Genomic DNA, 25480 nt, shown 5'->3' with positions numbered 1-25480 from the left:
AAAAAAACTGCAATTAGACCAATCTATATGTTCCTATTTTTAAATTTTTTTAAAATACCACCTATATATTTGTTTTTAAAACGTAAAAAAATTCAAAGAAAAAGAGAACCTACGGGTTTATTTTTTAATAGGACATCAAACTATGGATTTTTTTCATATTTTAGGGTCCAAATTTGAAATTTGAATTAAAATAATTATTCAATTTTAATTTTGTTTTATCGGATGATTACCTAAGAAATTCAAAGCTTTTTTTATGATGTAGATGCTGGAAATTCAATGTCGACGTATATGACACTTTCTGTCCAACTGGTAATTCTATTTATTTCATTTGCTCGTCAGATCATAAAAAATAGACTAAATTCTCTCAAATGACCGCCTAGTAAAATGAAATTAAAATTCTTTACTTATTTTTGATTCAAATTGAAGTTTGAATCCCAAAATTAAAAAAACCACAGTGCCATATCAAAAAATTTAACCGAAAACCTATAAAAAAATTTTGGAACATAATTCACACACAACCAGATAACAAATCTTTATCTATAATTTACAATAATATAATGTAATCCTGGTTCTATATGCAAATAATAATGCAGTCACAACAAAACCTGACAAAACACACAAAAACAGGTTCCATTGCCAATTCAGATACATATAATAAAATTAAAAATAAAAATAAAAACAAAAATAAAAAAGTTGATGGATGAACAAAATGTCGATGAACCCGAGTTATGATCAATCATCATAAGTCAAGCGCTCACACAATTTTCCCAAAAGCGCCGTATCTCGAGCTAAAGCTGCCACCCCCAGTCTGCTGAGCGTATTCGGCTATTACCTTTCGAGCACAAACATCCCATGTCCTCGCCATTTCTTTCACCGACATCGGCTGTGAAAGACAGCGCAGCGATGCACTGAACCTTGACTTCACTTTAGCAGAAAGATCATCGGAGTTTTGGCTGCCAAAGAATATGATATGAGAAACAATGGTGAGATCTCTGCACTTGGTCGATACATAGTTTCATTTGTGATGAAACAAAGAATCAAAGAGTTTTTATACTTTACCTCAGTTCAACCGGCAGACTGTCTAAGACGGTGGGCGAAGTTTTTGGATAACAGGGCGGAACGAGTAGCCTCAAAGGCAAGATCGGAGACTGCATAAAAGGCATATATTTGATCAATACCGAGTTCATGTACGGTCTCAGTATTTTGTACTATATTAGACTCACCACTTGCGCCGAGGCGAATAGGGATTTCAAGCTTGAACTGAGAGCCACTCCTTTGAAAGAACATTTCACAACGGTCCCTTCACAACTCCCGGTTGCAGCTGCAACTGAATCGATGTCCTCATCACTTATACTAACAACTGTGTCAATCAGCTGCTGATTTATCTCCCTAATCTCTTCCAGTAGGGAAAAATTAACCTGCATGAAGGATTTGATAATTTTTGTCCAGAAGATAATGAACATTAAGGTTTTTATGAATGTCCCATAGCTGAATAAATTCTTGGGAAATGTACTTTTAGCAAAGGGGTAAAAATTTAAATGATGAGCATTTGGCAAGTTAGTGAATAAGAAAGATGAACAGAATATTTATTGTATACCTCAACTTTTTGCTTCTTCGTGCTAGATGTTGCGGTCGACTCCAATTCAGATGTATCAAGGTTATAGAGTAGCTTGACACTATCATCGAGACTTCCAACTGATGAGACAGCATTCAAAGGCATGGCACTTGTATGACGCTTCATCTTCTTTGTTATCGTGTTACCATCATGAGACATGAAATTTCTTGCTTGTAAACGACACTTTGTCATTGCAACTAGATCTTCCCCAACTGCTGCTCTAGAACCATTACCAGGTGCTGAGCCGGCTATTCGGTCCGTCATACAAACCACAGATCCAATATCACTAATAGCTGAGCTAAGATCTTTAGGTGGCAGGGATTGTATCTGAAGCAAATGAACCAGGAAGGATTTGATAAGATATTTTCTTGATTATAACATACACGATAAACTTTTTCATTGTGTAATGAGTGTAGTTTAATGAACTATTGATCATAATCTAATATAAAATAACATTTGTTTCAATTTATCCAACAAAGTTTTGAACTTCAAGTCAAACATAATCCCAATAATTCACCCAACTTAATTATGATAAATAGAGAACACTTCCAAATATTCAAGACGCTGGTAGTACTGACTTGAAGAATTATTGGAGTGAGATTCATCTGAATGGTTAATGAAGCCACAAGATGGAAACTCGTGGAAATTTATATATGATTCAATATTAACACAGGCCTTAATTTCAGCTTACGTTAAATGTGAGATAAAAATATGCATATATGATTATTTAAATGGGCAGAGACATGATATATCAAAAGAAAGAACTTTGAAAGAAATAGTTCACTGACCACTTTAATCAAACGCTCCAACGGATGTTCTGTTGCACTTGATTTGGCAGCATTTCCCGATATATTAGGATGATTTGCTTCAGAATTGGTGAATTCTGCAAGCAAGGGTGATGCTGATATGCCAGGTGTACCAACAGCAATTGATTGTGGTTGAGTTGGTGTGAGGGTTGTTTGCTGATGCACCATATTTGAGGTAGTTGGTAGTGATGTGATACCTGAGAGTGGTTTTTCCGAGTCTGTTGTTATTGGGGACGGGGCAATAGGAGTTGATGGAGAAGGAACAACAAAAGGTGAGCCAGCAGATTGTAGAGGAGTTCCCGTTTTTGGAAGTGATGATAAGAGGCCATGCTGGGCATGCTGATCTACTTGAGGTGACGAGTGCTGAGAAATCTGGGGTGATGAAGCTTGAATATTTTGAGGAGAAGAAATTGGAAATGAAGTGCCTGTCTTTAGTTGCGGATGGTAATAAGCATGGCGTGCATTTGCTTGGAAATGCTGCTGATAAAGTCCAGGTTTGATTCCAGCACCTTGTCTCATTTTCATCTCTTCATTCATCTGATGAAGTTGTGACATCTGATGTACAGGCAACTGTGCATTTGGCTGCTGCTTTTGTTGTTGGAGCAGCTGTTGTTGCACCCCAGACTGCTGCTGCTGCTGCTGTTGCTGCTGCAGCAATTGCTGTTTTTGTTGCTGGTGAAACATCAACTGCTGGCGTTGTTGTTGCATTTGTTTAATTTGCTGACTTTCTTGTTGAAGCTTTAGATGCTGTTGCTGAAATAAATTTGAATTTGTTTGCAATGAATTTACTGAACTCGGGGGCAGAGTGTTCATGCTGGTGTGCGGAGGTGTAGTCATCACATTCTGTAAAACCCCCACACCACTTTGTTGTGCAGAACTGATTGATGCTGTCTGTAATGAACCAAAAGAATTCCCTTGTATTTGATCCACATTAGGAGAAGGCTGCAATGTGCTTCCCATGTTCTGCGGTGCCGTTGGAAGCCCAAGTGTTGATACTGGCATGGATCCATTTGGCATGCTTGCAGCAGAAAGCTTGTGGCATTGATGTTACTGAACCTTGCAGATTCATTGGTTGCACCTGGTTTACATGACTGTCATGGTGTTGCAACTGAGAAACTTGAGATATTTGTTGCTGAGGTGTGGATTGCGTATGTCCGCCAGGAGGTTGAAATTGTGACTGTGGGGGAAGGTTCCTCGGTTTTCTATTTGTGGCCAAAAAGGTACTAATTTGCTTCTGATAGAGAGGAAGCTTCTCCTTTAGAGCAGGTTGAATACTACTCTTGGGGATCTCCAGAAAAGATATTGAGCGTTCTAGCATAACCTTAAAACTCTTCATTTTCTCAATCTGTTCCGACTGCTTTGCATGTGGCAATAGATTTTGACTTTCACACTGCATAAAACAAAAAACGAGAGATTAAAGGAAAATAAAGGCAAAATTTAGGCAAACAAAATCCTTAAATGCAAGGACTGTTACGGAATTTCCCTTTGATATTCTTAGAACACAGAAATTTAATACACTTGCTTTCCATGATAAATAATACGAACCTGTTGGAATTTCAGGAGAAGCTTTTGATATAGTTCATTGAGCTCTGCGAAGTACAACTCCTTCATAGATTTTATCTGTTGCAGAAGAAATTTTCCAAATAAGTGGTGGCTCTGAATGGTTAAAATATGATATACATATCAGGTGATTTTCCGCATAAATGACCATTAATTTGAGGGGGTTTGATACATAACACTCCTATCATTGATATATTTTGAAAACCCACTTTGTCAAGATTATTTAACAAAAACCCTTCCGTTACCAACTCTTTCCTCCGCTCCCAACCCAACCACCACTATCAAATATGAAAAATATAATTTGATCTAAGAGAAATTTAGTCATTTTTATTTTAGTTAGAAGTTTCTTTCCTAAGAAAGTTGAAAGAGAAAGGAGTTTATAGTAAATACTCTTAACATGGATTTTCATAATAACCAGACAATAAAGTGTATTATTCGTAAAATTTCCTTAAACAACATTAAGAATGGAAAATCACCTTTTGATAGATCTCTTCTTGCCAATCAACTACACCTGCATTGCCAGTCTGAGCAGTAGAATCCAATGATGCTGCAGTACAAAGAAAAACAGTCAAGAAATCAAAAATTGTTTAGAGAGAAGAATATGTGCATGAAATTTTAACACATAGGTGTTATATAGCAACGTTAAAAGCAATGTATATGGCATGATGTTGGACCCAATCAACAGGTCCCAAGAAAAAATCATAGGAATTATGTAGGAGACGTATGCCAATCTTGTTGGTCCAGAGGACAATCTTTACATCCAGACTGGACAGCAACAAGTTAAGCCCTAAATATAACCCTGTTTACAGAGATGGTAACCTACAAGTTAATATATTTGTACGCAAATGCAAGAACTACCTCCAAGTATGCCAATATGAAGCTACTATGACATTTATTAAGTGAACTATATGGAACCAAGGAGTTATCTTGAAAGAGGTTATCTGCAAATGAACTTCACATAGAGATACAGAGGCAGATGATGGTTAAGATAATCAGATATCGAGGCATAACTTGCAAGAAATATTTGCACATGTATCTAAAAGTAATGGTCAGGACTTGTCAAAAAGGGCTAACATAGGAGTTGGTGGGGAAGTATGAAAACCAGCACTGCTATATAAATGAGAAGTGAAGCAATAGAGTATGCCTATCTTAAACTATATATATATATATATATGAATAAATAAAAATAATAGTGAAATTAACATGAGGAAACATCAACAATAGAAGAAATAGCAAAACTATAGGTGGGGAACGATCAAGAAGAATGATAAAAACACAGCCACTTACTACTTGAGGAGACTTCTGGAAGTCTTTGTGATTGGATAAATTGCTTCTGTTGCTCAATTGCATTCTGAGATGGCATTAAGGCCCCTGGAGGTTGGTATCTTTGCTGCATCTCCCTTTGTAAGGGATTCCCCTGCTGTTGCATTCCTAACTGTTGTAACTGCCCAGCTTGATTCTGAATCAGTTGCTGCTGGGATGATTGGAGCTGGGGTTGCTGACTTTGTGATTGTAACATTGTCAATGATGACTGCTGGGTTTGTTGTTGTACTGCAGTCTGGTTTTGTTGCAGACTTTGTCCACCACGCTGATGTGGTTGCATGTTTGAGATGCCAGATTGGTTTATGAGCAACTGTTGCTGCTGCGACTGCTGTGGTTGCGGCTGAAGCCCAGATAAATTACTTTGGCTCAACTGTTGCTGCTGCTGCTGCTGCAATCCCGACAAATTGTTTTGAGCACTCAAATGCTGCTGCTGCTGCTGCAGTGCAATATTATGTGAACCCAACTGCTGCTGCTGCTGCTGTTGCAGTGATTGCATATACTGTTGATTCAACATCTGTTGTGACTGTGGCATGTTCAAAAGATTATTCTGCTGCCCAGGCAACCTCTGTTGCTGCTGCTGCTGCTGCTGCTGCTGTTGTAAGTCTGGTACACTACTGTTTTGTTGGCCAAGCAACTGATTCTGCGGCATATTAGACATATTTGTTTGCTGACCCATTAATTGCTGTTGCTGTTGTGATGACAACATTGGCTGTTGAGAAACTGAAGATGCTTGTTGCTGAAGCGGAGTTGATTGTTGGTGAATATTGGGTTGTCCATGCTGCTGTCTCACAATAGATGGGGGATTTTGCTGAAGCAAAGATGGTATGGATTGTTGACCAGAGCTCTGTTGATTTTGTTGAAGGCTAGACTGGGGACCAGTCTGCATCATTGTAGGCTGTGATTGTTGAATGTTAGCTTGACTTGCTGAAATGCCAGATGGCATTTGCATCAAAGGCTGCTGAGAAGATTGCAGCGAGTTTTGCTGCAATAGTGATTGCTGCTGCTGCTGCTGCATATGAGGTTGAAGAAGTGAAGGATGTTGCAACTTTTGCTTTAACATTTGGTGCTGGATCTGTTGTTGTTTATAAATAAGTTGGTTTTGGGGCTGTTGCTGCATGTTAGCTTGTGGCTGCTGCCGACCCGACATCTGCCTTTGTGCAGCAGCATAGTTATTTGGTGTGACACCACTGTTAACGGAAGTCTGTGAAATTGCGGACATGTTTTGCAAACTAGAAGGTTGACCACCGTTTGGTAAAGCGGACTGAGGAATGCCAGAGATGGTTGACATTTGAGTTGGAAGACTGGCAGAACCTTGTATTGAAGTACCTGGAGTATTATTTGGAAGATTCTGGGGCAAATGCGGTTGCTGCAATGAAGATTGATTGCCAATTGGTAATGATTGCCCTTGGTTGCCAACTTGTGACTGCATGCCAACTGATGCTGTTGTGGCAATAACAGAATAATGTTGAGTTCAAGAGATAAGTGTAAACACTAATGAAAGAAAAGCATCTTTTGCCATATAAATAAATATATAGAGTAGGGCCAAGGTTTCATGAATTAAATTATTAGAAGTATCTTGGTAGTTTCAGATTTCGACAGACAGGATCTGAATGGCAACAACTGTTTTCAAGGAGTTCATAGGCAACAGCCGTTTTATGTTTGTTATAAACCTGAAATGAGTTATTTTGCAAAAATCATTCATTTCTAATGAAACATAAAAACAATAATATTGACCATTCTCAAGTCAATCACAATTGTATTCCACCAGCTAAACCACTGAATTGCGAGTATGAAGTAAGGGTGAGGATCAGAATGTGTTGATGTATCCCACACCAAGGGTCAATGGTCATAGATGGGATAAAAGGTTTGCACAAAAAGAAGCACAGATCCTTCAGGATAATGTAACTCTAAGACAAGATGGAGACTCCCCAAATCAACAAATACAGTAAAAATAAACTAAAATCCACAAACATAGTCAATAAAAAAATCAATGCTTTCGTTACATCTTCAAATATTTGGAACTTGTAGAACTATGATATGATATTAGAGGATGATATTAACAGGATCACATGTGGCAAGCAATGAATGAAGTAAATTGTGTAAATGTTTGAAAACGATATCCAAAATGACTGCAATACAGTTACAAATTTTATAATAAGTGAAGAGTGAAGCCATGCATGGTGTAATGGTTTTATAGAAAATAGCAATTACGTTGACTTGGTAGATGGAAGCACACTTCAAGTCTTCAAATGAAAAATTCAAAGAATAGACAAATGGAAATTTAACCTGATACTACAATTATTTATCAATGCGTCAAACAATAAGTAAAACAAATATGCACAAAAAGAAAAACAGAAATTATTCAACTAGCCAATCATCGACTTTCGAACTATAGAAACAATACACAATAATTATGAATGATGAAACAAACAAATACTCAAAATGTACTTGCCTTTATAAAGCACTACACCAGTTATGACCATACCTGGGTCTACATTACTTTGATTCCCACCGGCTGAATTTAGTGATGGCTGATTAATTGCCGCTGGATTTTGGGTCTTTGTCTCCATTGAAAGCATTTTTAAAGAGATTTTCCGCAGATAATCAGTCTGATTAAAAAAGAAAGTTAAGAATTTATCTGTACAAAGTTTTGGTTCAAAGTGCTCACAGTATTTATGCAATTGAATCGCAAAGGTGGGCTTTTCCCCCTATTTGCAATAAATAATATTGATTGCAAAGTTTGATACCAATGATTAAACTGCAGGAAGATAACCACAAAACTTTGAAAGCGAAGCCCACAGACCTGACTCGTTGCAGCAGTGTAAATTTTTTCCTCAAATCTCACAGCAATTTTTTTAAGTTCATTCAATCCCTCAGATGCGGGGATCGGCAAATGCCTCTCAAAGTTTCCATTCTGCGTAGGGAAAAAAATTAGTGGAGAAAAAAGTAAAAAAATTACAATACCATGCAGGATCAATATGAGATGAGGTCAGAAGCAATATGAGAACAACAGGATAAAAATTTTTTTAAAAGTTGACTTTTGATCTGGCACTTCTAAAGGACAACGAAAATAACGACAAATAGCCTTGTAATCACCTCCTATGCCAATCTCAATATCAAAGTTATTAAATGTGACCACCACCACTTAACAGGCAATAACGATTGTATTATTAATCAAGGTAAAGAAAAGGCAAAGGAAAATATCAGAGCATACTACATCAAACAAATAGACCTAATTCTTTCCACTTATGTACAAGTTCTCTGAGATGATAGAAAAGAGGAAAAAAATTAGCAGGCTTTCAGGGTCACTTGACAATAACAAGGAAAAACACAAGTCTTAAATCGACCTTACAAACGGAAAAGGCACTAAATTAATCATAAATAAATCTTCAGGGTTCAAAGATATCTGCAAAAAAATATCGTCTTTTAACAAATCAGTGAATCATTGAACCTTTAACCAGTGTTCACCACTAAAGAATCCAAACATTATAACGCGTTGAATACAATGCCAAAAAAAAAAAATCAAAATTTCATTTTTAGCCACTTTTCGTGTCCACTGAATCCAACTTATAAACACAATATCACAAAGATCAAAATTCCATCTCTAGCTACTTTCATACAATTTTCCCAGAAAAAAAAAATCAATGAATCCCAAATTAAATCAGCATCACCGCAACATTCAAACCACGAAATCCACTGAACCCAATCTCACAAAGATCAATTGTTCACTTCTGCTATTTTTACGAATCCAAAACTATCAATCAAAGAAACGCACATCACTAAAAAATCAACAAAAGGAAATCCCAAAAGTTGTCAAAATTTCAATTTTTAGCTACTTTTCGTACAATTCCACAAACCCTGATCACGAAATTCAATCAAAAACACCATGAAAATCAAACATCCATCCAAAAAAAAGGCCCTAAGCAAAATAATCGGGGAAAACGAGAAATCATATCTTACATCTTGTTCACGATCCGTTGCCGAGCTTCTGGCTGGAGCTGGGTCCTCCAGTCACCCGCAGGCGGGTCCCCACCGGCGTCTCCCGGCCCCGCCGCCCTCCAGCTCCCACCGTCCATCTCTGAGAGGAATCCCCGATTCAGGCTATGGAGATTGGAAAACGAGAATAACAAAAGAGAAAATGAAAACGAGAAAACGCGACAATGAGTCCAGAAAACGAAAACAGAGAAGTGTTTTCTTAGACCGAAAGGGTCCTCTCATAAGACTAAAAAGAAAAGATCATAATTACTTATAAGTCCTTGGTAATTTTTCTTACCTTTTGATTCTGATTTTTAAGATAGTTTTCGTTACTAGTCCTGTAACAATGTCATGAACTAAAATTTGTTCTTAAAAGATAAATTTATCAAAAAAAGGGGACTTCAAATGAATATGTCACAAAATTAGAGGACTGTTTGAAACTTTCACATAGACAAGCCTTAACTAATAATTGACTTGCACCTTCAAACATTCTTGATTGCCAAAATTTTCCCAAAAAAACCAAAATTATGAAAAATAAAATATTTAAATAATTTATTACATCATGTTGCCCTATTTATCCGCACGATCCTTTACAACTCGAGATTAAAAAAAAACTCAAAAAAACTATAAAATATGTTTCAATGTAAGCGAAGTTATTTAACACATTTTAACATTTTATTTAACAGATTGAATTCAATAATGATCCAATCCTATTATCATTGCTCATTCAGAAGTTTTATTTGTTTTTTTATAAAATTATTATTTTTTATCAACAAATGTTTAATTAATGCTTATCACTGGATTGTTTCTCAATTTTTATTATCCATATTCAATTTGTCTTTGTATTTATATCTAACTTTTAATACAATTTAGTTGATTAATATATTTAAAAAAATATTTAAAATAATAATTATATGAACACATACACACACAAATGATTGCTAACGCCAATGCCCATTTGGTCTATTGGCATCGGATCCCTTGCTTAAGGTATTCGCCTCGAGTGTCGAGCGTGGCTCTCCGAGTTCGATCTCCATCTCCCTCAAGATGAGGGCAAGGTTCGATGGTGAGCGTGGCTCATCCACGTGTTCATCCCTGGTTCCGGCAACTTTGACGCTTTTTCTAAAAAAAAAAAAAAACAAAAAAACAAAAACAAAATCAAATGATTGCTAACAGTGCACAAAGTTTCTTCTGTCTATATTTCACCACGTCAATGCATCTTTTTCGCTTGTCTGTGTCTAGGATCAACACCTCACATGCTTAAAGTTCTCACAAGTGGCCATGAATTTTATTATATTAATCATTTCATGTTCTAGATTTCTCATCATTATCATCATCATTATTCACAGAAAAAATACAAAACAAGCTCAAAAACACAAATTAATTACAATAATGAAAACATGCACTTAGTCCAACTTAGAGAAAACAAGACCAATACCATTGTCAACCTCCATTAATGCTCCTCTAATCATGACATTAATCTCCATGACCTTCTTCTTCATCTCCATGACCTTCTTCTTCATCTCCAATCCCTTCTCAACATGTGTGCGTGGCCCCGCCCCTACTTGCTCTACCGAGACTTGTGCATCTTTGACAATTTAGCATAGTTTTCGGGCTGTCTGTTCTTTTTGTCAAAAAAACATTGAGTTATAGAACTGATATGCTCCCAATGGCCACCCAATGATTGGTACTCCATGACTGAGGCTCTCCAACACTGAGTTCCATCCACAATGGCTCAAGAAAGCAGATGTTGTTGATTCATGAGCAAGTATTTCCACTTGTGGTGCCCATGCATGCATTAACAAACCTTGCTTCTTTGCTCTCATTCTTTCTTCAAACCCTTCCGGCAACCACTGATACAGTTTGAATTCCCCGGCGATGTCAACACCAAATGGAGGTCTAATAACCCAAATGAATGCCTTCCCACTTGCTTCCAATCCGGCAGCCAACTCTATCATCTGAGAAGCATTAATCGAGTTCTGCGAACCAAATGATATGTGTACAATACCGTCCCCGGTGAGTGTTTGTCTAACCACTCGATACAAGAAGATAAAGATAAAGATAATGATGATGATGATGATGGTGATGTTTGGCGGAGCAAAGGACTATCATAATAGGGAAGAGAGGAATGCCAATGATGAGCTTATCTAGCATGCTTCTTCTCCTATACTGTGGACTTCTGATCAGGTTATGGACTGAAGGTGGGCAAGGCTGGATTAGCCAGAAGGTGGGCAATGTTGGATTGCTGCTTGGTTAACTCCAAATGATCCTCTAATTTTAATTCTTACTAAGTCAAGCATCTTCCTCGTATATTTTCTGATCATGCTCCCATTTTCCTCTCTGTTTTTCCGCGTAGTTCTTTCAAAAATTTTATTTTTCGGTTCAATAATTATTGGTTTGAGCATCTTAATTGTCATGAAATTGTTCTTAATATCTGGAATTCAACTCCGCATTCCACTCGCATACATGATTTCTCTCACCTAGTTGCCCAAACTAGGTTGCAGCTAATTAATTGGAGGGCAAAGCGTTTGAACTTCATTGTAACTAATATTTCTAATCTGGACCTGGCCATCCAAGATGCTGAGGCCAATGATGTCTTATGTGAGCTAGGTAATAACTCTCATAATACTTTATTGGCTTTGTATAATAGGTATGCTACCCTTCAAAGGCAAAATTCTATCAAGTGGGCTCAGAGGGCTGGATTGCTTTGGGTTCACAATGGAGATTATAATACAAGTTTCTTTCACAATTCCATTCATTTTAGAAATCACCACAATGCTATCTCTCACATTTCTGATTTTAATGGTAACACTTTTACTCAAAGAGAGGGTATTGGGCAGGGTTTTACAAGTTTTTTCTCCGATCCTTGGACTGATGTTCATGTTTTGAGTTTCTCTGATATTTTTTATGCTCTTTGTAATAACTTACTTATTGTTACTGAGAATGATTGCAATGTGCTTATGGGTGAAGTCTCCAAGAATGATGTGCATCAAGCCTTGATGTCCCTTACCTCTTATAAGAGCCCTGGTCCTGATAGTCTTAATGCTGAATTTTACAGGATTTTTGGGCAGGATCTAGGGGATCATTTGTATTCTGCTGTGAATTATTTCTTTGCAAACTCTGTTACGCCTAAAACTTAGGGTAGAACTTTCATTAATTTAATCCCGAAAAGACCCAACCCTAAGTTTGTTTCTGATTTTCATCTGATTCGCTTTGTAATGGTTTGCTATAAGATTATTTCTAAAATCTTGACTAACCATCTTAAGCATATTTTGCCTCAGCTCATTGGGTGAGAGCAATGTGTGGTTTTGTTTCGGGTTGCACCCCCTTTGATAACATCATTACTCTTTAGGAAGTGGTTCACTCCATGAATCAAGATATTAATCACCCCCTAAGATGTTAGTGAAGTTTGACATAGAAAACCTATGACACTATGAGTTGGAATACAATTCTTGCCACCATTATTAGATTGAATTTCCCTGGCACTTGGATTTCTTGGATTCATGCTTGAATTAGTTCTGCCTCGTTTTCTTTTATCATCAACAAAAAACCCAGGAAGTGGATCTCTTCTTCTAGAAGTCTTAAGCAAAGGTGATCCTTTAATCCTCTTATCTTTTTATCCTAGTGCCCCAGAATTTGACTGTTATGCTTAACTTTTCCATGAGAAATAATATGATTCTAGGTTTTAATGCTGGTATGTATGCCCCAGAATTTGACTTAATTTTGATTTCTAATGCCTCCAGGAAAGTTGCTCATAACATATAAACCTTTGTTTCTCTATTTATGAGAAGTTAATGGGAAAATGTGCTAATAATGCTAAGTCTGAGGTCTTCTTTCCTGGTCATTTCAATAAGAGACTCAGTAGCAATATTAGTGGCATCCTTTATTTCAAAGTTGGTGCTTTCCCTTTTACTTACCTTGGCATTCTCATCACTCCGAAGAAATTAGCTATCTCTCAAGTCTCCTCTATACTGAATAAAAATTCTTGCTAGAATCATTCTAGAATCTCTACTACAGGTAAAACTGTTCTTATAAATTCTTCTGTCCTCTCCACTTTCATGTACTAACTGTCAGTTTACCCTGTTCAAGACTCTATTCTTGATAGAAATGCCAAATTAGCTAGAAAACTCTTCTAGGTCAAAGGATGATGATAGCAAGGGCATTCACTTTGTTGGTTGGTAAGATATTACACTTGATCATACTGAAGGGGGCCTCTCGGTCAGAAATCTTAAGTTTTCTAAATTGTCTTTAATGGCCAAGAATGTTTTCAACTGTCTTAATACTCAAAGTGTTTTGTGGACCGATATTTTGTATTTTAAATATGGGAAGCTTAATTTATGAACAGATTCCAATCCTTCGAACTGCTCTTGGTTCTTTCGGGGTTTGTGTAAATCTACTCACTCTTTAAAACCTTTTATGTGGCTAAACTCTATAAATTTGAACACTACTTCCTTTTAGTCTGACCCATGGTATTATGAAATCCCCCCTTGCTTTCAAACCAACTTAGTTGAATATGGAGATTGCTATTTTATCTGTCAACTTTTCTAATTTAACTGTTGATGTTCACTGGAATTTTCATGAGCTGCATAATATCTTTGGCGAGCATCTGAACACTCAAGCTCTTAGTCTTTGTCATAATAATTATGAGGGTGAGAATTCTTGGGTCTAGTTTCCTAATTCCAAAGGCAATCACATTTCTACTAAAGTCTATTCTCAATTTAATCAATCTTCAGAGCATTCTGATCATTGGTATATATGGCTGGGAAACTATCTGGAGCCTTAATTAAGGTTACACCTTGGGTGAACATTTTATCTGGCTCCTTTTTCATGGCAAGCTTAAAACTAATGAGTATCTGTTTCATCTTAAAATGGGTTCCAATAGGCTTTGTGCTATTTGTGGGACAGAGCATGAGACTGCTGAGCATCTTCTGAATAGTTGTATTGAAGCCCAAAACACTTGGGATTTAATTGGTAGTTATTTCTGATAGAAGAGAGAAATGGAACAAGTCAATTATGGCTGAACATTTTGCATGAGTGACCCTTTGGGTCTACATATAGAATATGATAAATATATATATACGTCTATACATACATGCACATGTATACATACATATACAATACAACATATACGTCTAACAATTTCAACATTCCTGTTATTTTCTATGGCGGCTTCACTTCATGTAACTAGCTCTAGTTTCCTGATTCTGAGGGATCTATGCATATCAAATCCATTTTGGCTGCCAATGCTTGGTTCATTTGGAAATCTCGGCACAATTGTATTTTCAAGAATGATAACTTTGATTGCAATAATATTGTTAAGAAGGTTGTTGTTCATATCAGGGAGTTATCTTCCACTTCTAATTCTCATATTGGTAAGATAATCTTTCTTGCAAACTTTTCTGATTTTGAAGGTCCTTTTCCTATTAGTGATTACCTGAAACAAAAGAACTGTGTAAAAGAGGAGCTGGTTTTTTCCTAACAAACTCTAATGCTAATATTTTGGTAGAAGGTTGTGGTAACTCCCAACCTCAATCTTAGATGGATGTTGATGTTAGAACCCTGATAATTGCTATTAGACACTAGATCAACATTAAGTATCTGTTGCCAACGACCTGCGGGTCTATTGGTACACGGGTCGTCGATAGAGCTCTCACCGAGTGGTGAGAGTTCGATTCTCGGCTGAGCGATATTTCCCGGGAGTTATGAATAGTGGTTGTGTACGAGTGGTTCCAAAGACCCGACGTGAGCTGGTCTCGTCCCCACTTGTTCCAGTGAGACTGTGCACGTCCCCCGGGTCTCTCAGTGGGTTCGCCCCGCTCCTCTTCCCCAAAAAACATTAAGTATCTGTTTATCCCCAGTGTGGATTTGCATGATGCTCTCAATTACAACATATATCAACATGATTTGAGAGCTGAACAAGGGATGAATTTGCTCCAGAATCTACTAGTGATAGCTGGTAACCCTTAAGTTTAAGTCATACCTCACAAATGGGTTGGCATTGCATATAGCCTAGCTTGCCATGGAGTCAATCTGCAAGCTCTTATAATCTATTTCATCAAGGCAAAGACCTTCCAAGATGGATTATGAAGTATATTTTGAAACTTGGTTTTACTATGTAGTTTGTTGTTCTTATGTCCTGCATTGTTTTGTGTTTCTTTAGTAGAATTTTGTAGTCTTTGTAAGTTGTTTTGTTTGTTGTTCTTATAATGTTTTTCCCATATATATATATATATGGAAAAAAACATTATTTACGTCAGTAAACATTACAAAAAACAAAAACAAAAATATAAGAAAGAAAATGAAAACACAAGTCCACAGGAAACTTGCCCATGCACAAATATATATATATAGTAGGTAAATCGAAATATTAGAAACAAGCATACCATAATATATTTACTTCATCTCAAATGTCTTCTGAGCATAGTTGAAGTTTTCCAGATGGAATATGTTTGAACTTGACAGTTTGATAGTAAAAGTTAAAGAATAGACTTCACTCTCTATGCAACTCCAAGGCAAGCATACAGTTTTGATATATAGTTTCATTGAGCTGCAGAGCTGCCTCTTTACTCCTTCATAGACTGCATCTGCCATGGAAGAAATTGTCAAAATCAGTGCTGGCTCCGAAATGGGTAAAATATGGTGTGCGCGCGCACGCGCACGCACGTGTAAACGGGTTGCAACCGAGTTGCAACCGAACTGAGCTGAGATTTGAACCTGGCCCGAGCTCGAGCTAAACCTACTTCAAACTTCATTTGTCAGGCTCAAGCTCAGGTCACCTAACTACAGTATTATAACTATTGCATACAGTAACAAAGCTACATTAGTGAATTAAAAACATTTAAATTGCTACGGTGCTCCATACTACAATGACAGACTGTTCACTAACCTCAATAAGCCGAGCAGTTTGAGACCTAGGTAGTCAGAACCGGACCAGACAATTAAACCGGACAAAGATAAGATTCAAGGGTTGAGAGGTTCAACTCCAGATTGAACCAAAATTTATAAAATAAAAATAAAAATATAGTAGATTAAAGAATAAGTTCTTTTTTTAAACCAAATAGGCAAATACATGTAATATGTCAAATAAAGAAAGTCACATCTCATTTTTAAAATCAAAGTCTCATTACATATAAATTAAATAAATTAAAATTTAATAACTTTCAATTGAAAAAAATTTAAAAAAATTAAACTTTAGGTTTTGACTACCAAAGTTTTCATGTGCATCATTTTAGGCTTTGACTACTTAGGTTTTAAACTTTTAAAGTTTTATACAAACCGGGCCCGGTTCACCCATATGCATCGTTTAAATTTTTAAAAACTAGATTGAGCCCGGTTCAACCATGTGAACCTGGTCCGGTTCATCCCGTTCGCGGTTGAAACACCTGGTTCACACCAATTTTTGGCTTACCTGATTTTTAAAATAGTACTGGACCATTTATACTCCCGGGTCCAGTTCAACCCGGTTCTGACTACATAGTTTGAGGCTCGAGTTTGATTGATTAACTATTCAAGCTCGAAAGTCGGCTCATTTGCTTAATGAACATGCTTCTCAAACTGAGCTCTGAGTAGCTCGCGAGCTACTTGGCTCATTTGCAGCCAGTGTGTGTGGAACGCGGATTTTCTACATAAATGATCATCCACCCTCATAGGTTTATTTTGAAAAGCCACTCTATCAAGATTGTTTAACAAAAAACTTTCGGCCAACAAATTATCAAAACATGTAAAATTGCCTTAACTAAACAATATTAAGAAAAAGGAAAACAGTTCATTCCTAATGAAAACATAAAAACAATAATATTGATTATTCTCAAGCAAATCAGTAGTGTATTCCATTGGCTAAACCACCAAATTGGCATCAAATGGATATCAATGTTGCCGATAATTGTGAGTACGGAGTAAGAGGGATGATCAGAGGAGTGTAGATCCTTCAGAATAATAAAACTAAGACAAGATGAAGACTCTTGAGAACAACAAATGCAATAAAATAAACTGAAATCGACATAACATAGCCAATCAAAAGACAAATGCTTTTTATTACACCTTCAAAAACATTTGAAACTCGGGGAACTATAATATGATATTAGAGGAAGATATTCACTGGCAAGACGGCAAGTAATGGAGTAAAGCAGATGAAAGTAATAGAAGAAGGAAGTGTTATCACAGAAAATAGTCGATGGAAGCAGACTTCAAATAAAAAATTCAGAGAGTACAACAATGGAAAACATCAGAATTATGGATCAGAGCATTCGACAACAAGTACAAACAAATATGCACAAAAGAACAGAACTTATTCAATTATACAATCATTGATTTTCAAACTAAAGAAATATTTCACAGTAACGCTGAATGATAAAACAAACAAATACCCAAAAAAGTAGTTGTCATTATACTTGCCCATACCTGGGTCTATATTTTACTTTGAATCACACCTGCTGGATTTTGTGATGGTGGACTAATTGATGCAGCATTCTGGGCCTTTGCCTCCCATGGAAGCATTTTTAAAGAGATTTTACGCAGATAATCAGTCTGATAAAAAAAAGAAAGTTAAGAATTTATCTGTACAATGCTTTGGTTCAAAGTGCTCACGGTATTTATGCAATTGAAACGCAATGGTGGGCTTTTTTCCCTATTCGCAATAAATAATATTGACTGCACAGTTTGACACCAATGATTAAACTGCAGGAAGATAACGACAAAACTTTGAAAGCGAAGCCCACAGACCTGACTCGTTGCAGCAGTGTAAATTCTTTCCTCAAATCTCACAGCAATTTTCTTAAGTTCAATCAATCCCTCAGATGAGAGCATCGGTAAATGCCTCTCCAAAGTTTTCATTCTGCATAGAGAAAAAAATTACTGGAGAAAAGTAAATAATTACAACACCATGCAGGGTCAATATGAGACGAGGTTGGAAGCAATATGAGAACATCAGGATGTAAATTTTTAAAATTTGACTTTGATCTGGCAATATATAGCTTCTAAAGGACAATGAAATAACGACAAATAGCCTTGTAATCACCTCCTATGCCAATCTCACTATCAAAGTTATTAAATGTGACCCACCACCACTTAACAGGCAATAACAATCGTACTATTCATCAAGCTAAAGAAAAGGCAAAGGAAAATATCAGAGCATACTACATCAAACAAATAGACATAATTCTTTCCGCTTATGTACAAGTTCCCTCAGATGATAGAAAAGAGGAAAATTAGCAGATTCTCAGGGTCACTTGACAATAACAAGGAAAAACACAAGACTTAAATCAACCTTACAAACGGAAAAGGCACTAAATCAATCATAAATAAATCTTCAGGGTTTAGAGGTATCTGCAAAAAAATATCATATTTTATCAAATCAGTGAATCATTTAACTTTTTACCAATGTCCACCATTAAAGAATCCAAATATTAGAACGCATTGAATACAATGAAAAAAATTATCAAACAAAAAAAAATACAAAATTTCATTTTTAGCAACTTTTCGTGTCCACTGAATCCAAATCTAGGAACCCTATAAACACAATCTCACAAAGATCAAAATTCCATTTCTAGCTACTTTCATACAAATCAATGAATCCCAAATTAAATCAGCATCACCATATCACTGAAACCACGAAATCCACCAAACCCAATCTCACAAAGATCAATTGTTCATTTCTGGCTATTTTTACAAATCCAAACCTATCAATCAATGAACGCACAGCACCAAAACTCAACGAAAGGAAATCGCAAAAACTTGTCAAAATTTCAATTTTTAGCTACTTTTCGTACAATTCCACAAACCCTGATCACAAAATTCAAACGAAAACATCATGAAGATCAAACAGCCATCCAAAAAAAGGCCCTAAGAAAAACAATCGGAAACGAGAAATCATATCCTTACATCTTGTTCAAGATAAGCTTCCGGCAGGAGCTGGGTCCTCCAGTCACCCGCAGGCGGGTCCCCACCAGCGTCTCCCTGCCCCACCGGCCTCCAGCTCCCACCGTCCATCTCTGAGAGGAAGCCCCAATTCAGGCTATGGAGGTGCAAAAATGGATTGAAAAACGCGAATAACATGAGAGAAAATGAAAACGAGAAACCGCGAGAAAGAGTCCAGAAAACGTAAACAGAAAACTATTTTCTTAGACCGCAAGGATCACGGAAAGGTCAAAATTACTTATAAGTCCTTGGGAATTTCTCTTACCTTTTGATCCTGATTTTGGGATAGTTTTCATTACTGGTCCTTGTAACAATGTGATGAACTAAAATTTGTTCTTAAAAAATAAATTTATCTAAAAGAAGGGACTTCAAATGAATATGTTAAAAATTAGCGGACTGTTTCAAACTGTCACATAGACAAGCCCCAACTGATAATTGACTTGCACCTTCAAACATTCTTGATTGCCAAAAATTTTCAAAAAACCAAAATTATGAAAAAAAAATTAATCATATATTTAATCATTGACTTTCGAACTATAGAAACAATGCACAATAATTATGAATGATGAAACAAACAAATACTCAAAATGTACTTGCCTTTATAAAGCACTACACCAGTTATGACCATACCTGGGTCTACATTACTTTGATTCCCACCGGCTGAATTTAGTGATGGCTGATTAATTGCTGCTGGATTCTGGGTCTTTATCTCCATTGAAAGCATTTTTAAAGAGATTTTCCGCAGATAATCAATCTGATTAAAAAAGAAAGTTAAGAATTTATCTGTACAAAGTTTTGGTTCAAAGTGCTCACAGTATTTATGCAATTGAATCGCAAAGGTGGGCTTTTCCCCCTATTTGCAATAAATAATATTGATTGCAAAGTTTGATACCAATGATTAAACTGCAGGAAGATAACCACAAAACTTTGAAAGTGAAGCCCACAGACCTGACTCATTGCAGCAGTGTAAATTTTTTCCTCAAATCTCACAGCAATTTTTTTAAGTTCATTCAATCCCTCAGATGCGGGGATCGGCAAATGCCTCTCCAAAGTTTCCATTCTGCGTAGGGAAAAAAATTAGTGGAGAAAAGTAAATAATTACAATACCATGCAGGATCAATATGAGATGAGGTCAGAAGCAATATGAGAACAACAGGATAAAAATTTTTAAAAGTTGACTTTGATCTGGCAAAAAAAAAAAACTTCTAAAGGACAACGAAATAACGACAAATAGCCTTGTAATCACCTCCTATGCCAATCTCAATATCAAAGTTATTAAATGTGACCACCACCACTTAACAGGCAATAATGATTGTATTATTAATCAAGGTAAAGAAAAGGCAAAGGAAAATATCAGAGCATACTACATCAAACAAATAGACATAATTCTTTCCGCTTATGTACAAGTTCCCTCAGATGATAGAAAAGAGGAAAATTAGCAGATTCTCAGGGTCACTTGACAATAACAAGGAAAAACATAGGACTTAAATCAACCTAGAAAAGACACTAAATCAATCATAAATAAATCTTCAAGGTTTAGAGATATCTGCAAAAAAATATCATCTTTTATCAAATCAGTGAATCATTGAACCTTTTACCAATGTTCACCACTAAAGAATCCAAATATTAGAACAAATTGAATACAATGCCAAAATTTATCAAACAAAAAAAAAAATCAAATTTTCATTTTTAGCTGCTTCTTGTGTCCACTGAATCCAAACCAAGAAACCCTGCAAACACAATCTCACAAAGATCATAATTCCATTTCTAGCTACTTTCATACAATTTCTCAATAACAAAAAAAAAAAATGAATCCCAAATTAAATCAGCATCACCGCATCATTCAAACCACGAAATCCACTAAACCCAATCTCACAAAGATCAATTGTTCATTTCTGGCCATTTTTACGAATCCAAAACTATCAATCAATGAAATGCAAAGCACCAAAAAATCAACGAAAGGAAATCGCAAAACTTGTCAAAATTTCGATTTTTAGCTACTTTTCGTACAATTCCACAAACCCTGATCACGAAATTCAAACAAGAACATCATGAAGATCAAACATCCAGGAAAAAAAAAACAGGCCCTAAGAAAAACAATCCCGGGAAAACGAGAAATAATATGCTTACACCTTGTTCACGATCCGTTGCCGAGCTTTCGACTGGAGCTGGGTCCTCCAGTCACCCGCAGGCGGGTCCCCACCGGCGTCTCCCGGCCCCGCCGCCCTCCAGCTCCCACCGTCCATCTCTGCGAGGAAGCCCCGATTCAGGCTATGGAGATTGGAAAACGAAAATAACAAAAGAGAATGAAAACGAGAAAATGAGTCCAGAAAACGAAAACAGAGAACTGTTTTCTTAGAAAAGATCAGAATTACTTATAAGTCCTTGGGAATTTCTCTAACCTTTTGATCCTGATGTTTGGATAGTTTTCGTTACTAGTCCCTGTGACAATGTGATTAACTAAAACTTGGTCTTAAAAAATAAATTTATCAAAAAAAAGGGACTTCAAATGAGAATATGTTAAAAAATTAGTGGACTGTTTGAAACTTTCACATGGACAAGCCTTAACTAATAATTAACTTTCACTATCAAACATTGTTAATTGTGAAAATATCTCAAAAAAATTGACGTCTGTTTTTTATCCTGATTCTTTTTCAGTGGACGATGGATTTAGAGTGAAGCTTGAGGACACCACTTCAGCCATCCGGCACAGCCTTGAAATTTTTAGGCCCTCGTGTGGAGGAGTCAGGAGGTGCTTTACCTTCTGAGGGGATGCAAGAGCAAATCACAAGTTAGTTGGTGCTAGTGTTCCAGGAAGGTTGAGAAAGTTTTCTTTATCATCACTGCTACTTGTTCTGTGTGGTGTTGTTTTGGATGTTATTTTGGCTTTTATTTCTACTTCTCGTGGTATGTTCTCATTTTTCTCCCTATTGTTGTTTCTTTATTACTGTACAGTGAAGTGTTGTTTTCTCTTTTTTTTTCTTTAATTGAAATAATTTATCCATCTTTTTTAAAAAAATCTTAAAAAACCAAAATTAAAAAAATATGTAAATCATATATTAAATCTTGTTGTCCTAACAATCCATATTTTTAATTAACTCAAAGATAATTATCAAATATGTTTCATGCAACTTCAAAAGTTATTTAACATGTTTTGACATTCAGTTCAATACAATGGATCGAAGAATGACCCTATACAATTATCATTACTTGGAAAATTTATCTGTCTTTTTGTAAAATTCCCACTTTTGATCAACTTGTCTCTCATGCTTCTTTTGCAGGAATGTTTGTTTAACCAAATGTCTATGATCGGATTGTGTGTCAATTTTGTTAACCATATTCAATTAGTCCTTGTATTTATATATATTATTTTTTAATATATTTTAGTCTTTTTTATATGAATATAAAAATATCGAACAGTACTGAAACCCGGATGTACAATGTATGTACAATATGAACAGTACTGTCGGGGGAGGGATTTGAACCCATGACCTCCCTTTTATATTTTGATGTCATACCATTGGACTATCCGATGGTTGACTTAATATATTTTAATTGATTAATATATTTTTAAAAAAATTGATTAATATATTTTTAAAAAATTATTTAAAATAATATTTATATGAACACATACACAAATGATTGCTATCTTAGCACAATGTTTCTCCCGTCTATATATCACCACGTCAATCCTTCTTTTTCTCTTGTGTGTCCACCTCACATTCCAAAGTTCTCAGAAGTAGCCATAAATTTCATCATATTAATCATTTCATGTACTACATTTCTCACCATCATCATCATCATCATCATCACAAAAAGTACAAAACAAGCTCAAAAACACAAATTAATCACTCTAATGAAAACATGCACTTAGTCCAACTTAGAGAAAACAAGATTACAGAACTCATCAAGTCCATGGAGAGATGAACCAAGACCATTACCATTGTCAACCTCCATTAATGCTCCTCTAATCATGTCACTAATCTCCATGGCCTTCTTCTTCATCTCCACTCCCTTCTCACCTCCACCCATCACCATCTCCACCACCTTCTTCACTCTCTCCTTCTCAACCTTAACACAACTCATCTTCTCCCTGTTCCCTCTTCCCAACTCCACACAAACACCAACCTCCTCCAAAAACATTGAGTTATAGAACTGCTCTGCTCCCAATGGCCACCCAATGATTGGCACTCCATGGCTGAGGCTCTCCAACACTGAGTTCCATCCACAATGGCTCAAGAAAGCAGATGTTGATTCATGAGCAAGTATTTCCACTTGTGGTGCCCATGCATGCACTAACAAACCTTGCTTCTTTTCTCTCATTCTTTCTTCAAACCCTTCCGGCAACCACTGATCCAGTTTGAATTCTCCGGTGAACTCGACACCAAATGGAGGTCTAATAACCCAAATGAATGCTTTTTCACTTGCTTCCAATCCAGCAGCCAACTCCATCATCTGAGAAGAATTAATTGAGTTCTGCGAACCGAACGAAATGTACAATACCGTCTCCGGTGAGTGTTTGTCTAACCACTCAACACAAGAAGAAGAAGATAAAGATAAAGATAATGATGATGATGATGGTGGCGATGGTTGGCGGAGCAAAGGACCGATAGGGAAGAGAGGAACGCCGATGATGAGCTTCTCTAGCATGCGCAAGCCGGCGGTTTCAAACTCTTTGACAGTGTTGAGGAGTATAGCATTGGATTTGAAGCAGTGCAAGGTTTGTCGTTGGAGAAAGCTTGAATACTTGCTAACAAAGTTGTCGTCGGGGACGAAGAGCTGCCGGGGGAGTTGTGACCAGTGAATGTTAATTTCTGGGAAGTCTGGTAAGGATAAGGAGTGTGTTTCTATGGCTGGAAGTTTGGGCATGTGAAGCCATAAGGTGAATGAGATGGCGGTGCCGTAGGCGCTGGAGGTGATGAGGGTGGAGTGGAAGATGTTGAGTTTCTCGGCGATGTCGACTGTCCAAGTTAAGAAGTTGTCGGAAATGATGCAGGAAGGAAGACGGCCGCCGTCTTCCGTGATGATTTGGTGGAGGAGCTGAGTGAATTGTGATCTGAGAGACTCAGAGGCAATGAAAAGGTTGAGGAACTGAGGGAAGGAAAGGCCGGCGGTGGACTCGGTGTTCGGAGGGAGGCCGTGTTCGGAAGGGGAGAAAGGGAGGGAACGGAAACGGATGGTGGGGATTGAATTAGGGAAGGAGGATTGGATGGATTGGATGTTGCGTGGGGTGTTGATGATGGTGATGGTTAGCTCCGGCCACCGGCGGTGGAGGAGCTCGGCGAGGGAGATGAAAGGGGTGATATGGCCTTGTGCCATGAAAGGGAAGAGGATTACATGACCACCCATTTCTTTAAAGTGTGTTATCTTGAGCTAGAAATGCATTGAATCTTTGTAAGAGATATATGTATATACAGAGTCCGTGTCATTTGCAGTAGTAACATCTAACGGCACCTGGTGATGCCTAGTTGCTCTGGTCCTTCTTTATTGTCTATTCTTTCGTGTTTAATAAAATTGTGATTTATCTATTTTTATTAAAAAAAAAATCATTCAACAACACCACATGTCTTCTACATGTCCCAAATACTTTTAAATTCGTTCCCTAATTTTTTTTTCTCTGAATCTTAATATGTTGTTTTAATTATTTTTCTCTTTTATTTTTTTATTTGCGAACGTTCGACAAAACATTTCGCAAATGAAATAAACAAAATATATATATATATATATTAAACATTAAAAAATATATTATTATTGAAAAGAGAGATCTTGGACTATAAGCATGGAACTCCAAAATGTGCTAGTATTTGTTTAATAGCATAGGTTCTCATGAGCATATTTTGAAGTAAAGACAACAAAATAAGATAATATAATAAGAGGGAATTAAAGGAAAAAGAAAATGAATACGAGGAAAGAGAAACATTGGATGATGTGTAGGCATTCCACAATGTATCTGTTTAATCTCACACAAGTCTTGTAATATGATCAAATTTGAAGTTCTCTAAAGATAATATATAATAAGAGAGAAGGACCAGGAAAAGAATTACAAAGTAAAGGATAAATAAATCACTGGTAGTCTCACCACTCCTAGTAATCTCACCAAAACAAAAGACTCAAACCTACAAGATGATTGTGGGAGACACCACCCTCTTTGTCTTCATGCATTTGTAAAAGAGTTTTAGAGCCTAAATTCCAGATTATTAGTTTCCCTTTGTTGCTTGTGACCCTACTAGGCTTTAAGCCTTAGTTTTTCCCTATCAGTGCACGCAAGGCTGGTATCCACACCCCC

General features: G+C 36.6%; 3 protein-coding genes across 3 annotated transcripts; all 3 read right to left on the bottom strand.

Moving 5' to 3' along the window:
* Window positions 1-555: 555 nt before the first annotated feature.
* LOC120275760 (mediator of RNA polymerase II transcription subunit 15a-like) lies at window positions 556-9486 on the bottom strand. Its single transcript, XM_039282450.1, is given in 14 exon segments — window positions 556-770; window positions 773-953; window positions 1060-1148; window positions 1224-1418; window positions 1598-1942; window positions 2404-3453; window positions 3500-3811; window positions 3967-4041; window positions 4458-4528; window positions 5269-6744; window positions 7790-7913; window positions 8108-8205; window positions 8208-8218; window positions 9265-9486. Coding segments are annotated over 14 exon segments (4167 nt in total). The 5' UTR covers window positions 9381-9486; the 3' UTR covers window positions 556-746.
* A 6123-nt stretch (window positions 9487-15609) lies between these two features.
* On the bottom strand, window positions 15610-21539 carry LOC120275756 (mediator of RNA polymerase II transcription subunit 15a-like). The gene is made up of 6 exons (XM_039282447.1): window positions 21325-21539; window positions 20143-20254; window positions 19825-19948; window positions 19159-19268; window positions 17680-18112; window positions 15610-15863 (listed from the first exon to the last, which is right to left on the bottom strand). The coding sequence occupies exons 1-5, from the start codon at window positions 21438-21440 to the stop codon at window positions 18071-18073; spliced, it is 504 nt and encodes a 167-aa protein (XP_039138381.1). The 5' UTR covers window positions 21441-21539; the 3' UTR covers window positions 15610-15863; window positions 17680-18070.
* A 1395-nt stretch (window positions 21540-22934) lies between these two features.
* LOC120275754 (UDP-glycosyltransferase 92A1-like) lies at window positions 22935-24666 on the bottom strand. Its single transcript, XM_039282445.1, has one exon. It carries the CDS (start codon window positions 24541-24543, stop codon window positions 23065-23067), a length of 1479 nt encoding a protein of 492 aa, XP_039138379.1. The 5' UTR covers window positions 24544-24666; the 3' UTR covers window positions 22935-23064.
* Between the last annotated feature and the right edge of the window lie 814 nt (window positions 24667-25480).

Source organism: Dioscorea cayenensis, chromosome 14 (genome assembly GCF_009730915.1).
Source record: "Dioscorea cayenensis subsp. rotundata cultivar TDr96_F1 chromosome 14, TDr96_F1_v2_PseudoChromosome.rev07_lg8_w22 25.fasta, whole genome shotgun sequence".
NCBI lineage: Eukaryota > Viridiplantae > Streptophyta > Magnoliopsida > Dioscoreales > Dioscoreaceae > Dioscorea > Dioscorea cayenensis.
The sequence above is the reverse complement of the archived record's forward strand: the minus strand, read 5'-3'. Positions and strand labels throughout refer to the sequence as shown.

Coding starts and splice junctions, on each gene's coding strand:
- LOC120275756 (XM_039282447.1), bottom strand. CDS start 21,440: ATGGACGGTGGGAGCTGGAGGGCGGCGGGGCCGGGAGACGCCGGTGGG. Junction 19,269..19,824: donor TCAAAGTAATGTAGACCCAG/GTATGGTCATAA, acceptor GCTTCCTCTCAG/AGATGGACGGTGGGAGCTGG. Junction 18,113..19,158: donor AAGCTTATCTTGAACAAGAT/GTAAGGATATGA, acceptor TTCTCTATGCAG/AATGAAAACTTTGGAGAGGC.
- LOC120275754 (XM_039282445.1), bottom strand. CDS start 24,543: ATGGGTGGTCATGTAATCCTCTTCCCTTTCATGGCACAAGGCCATATC.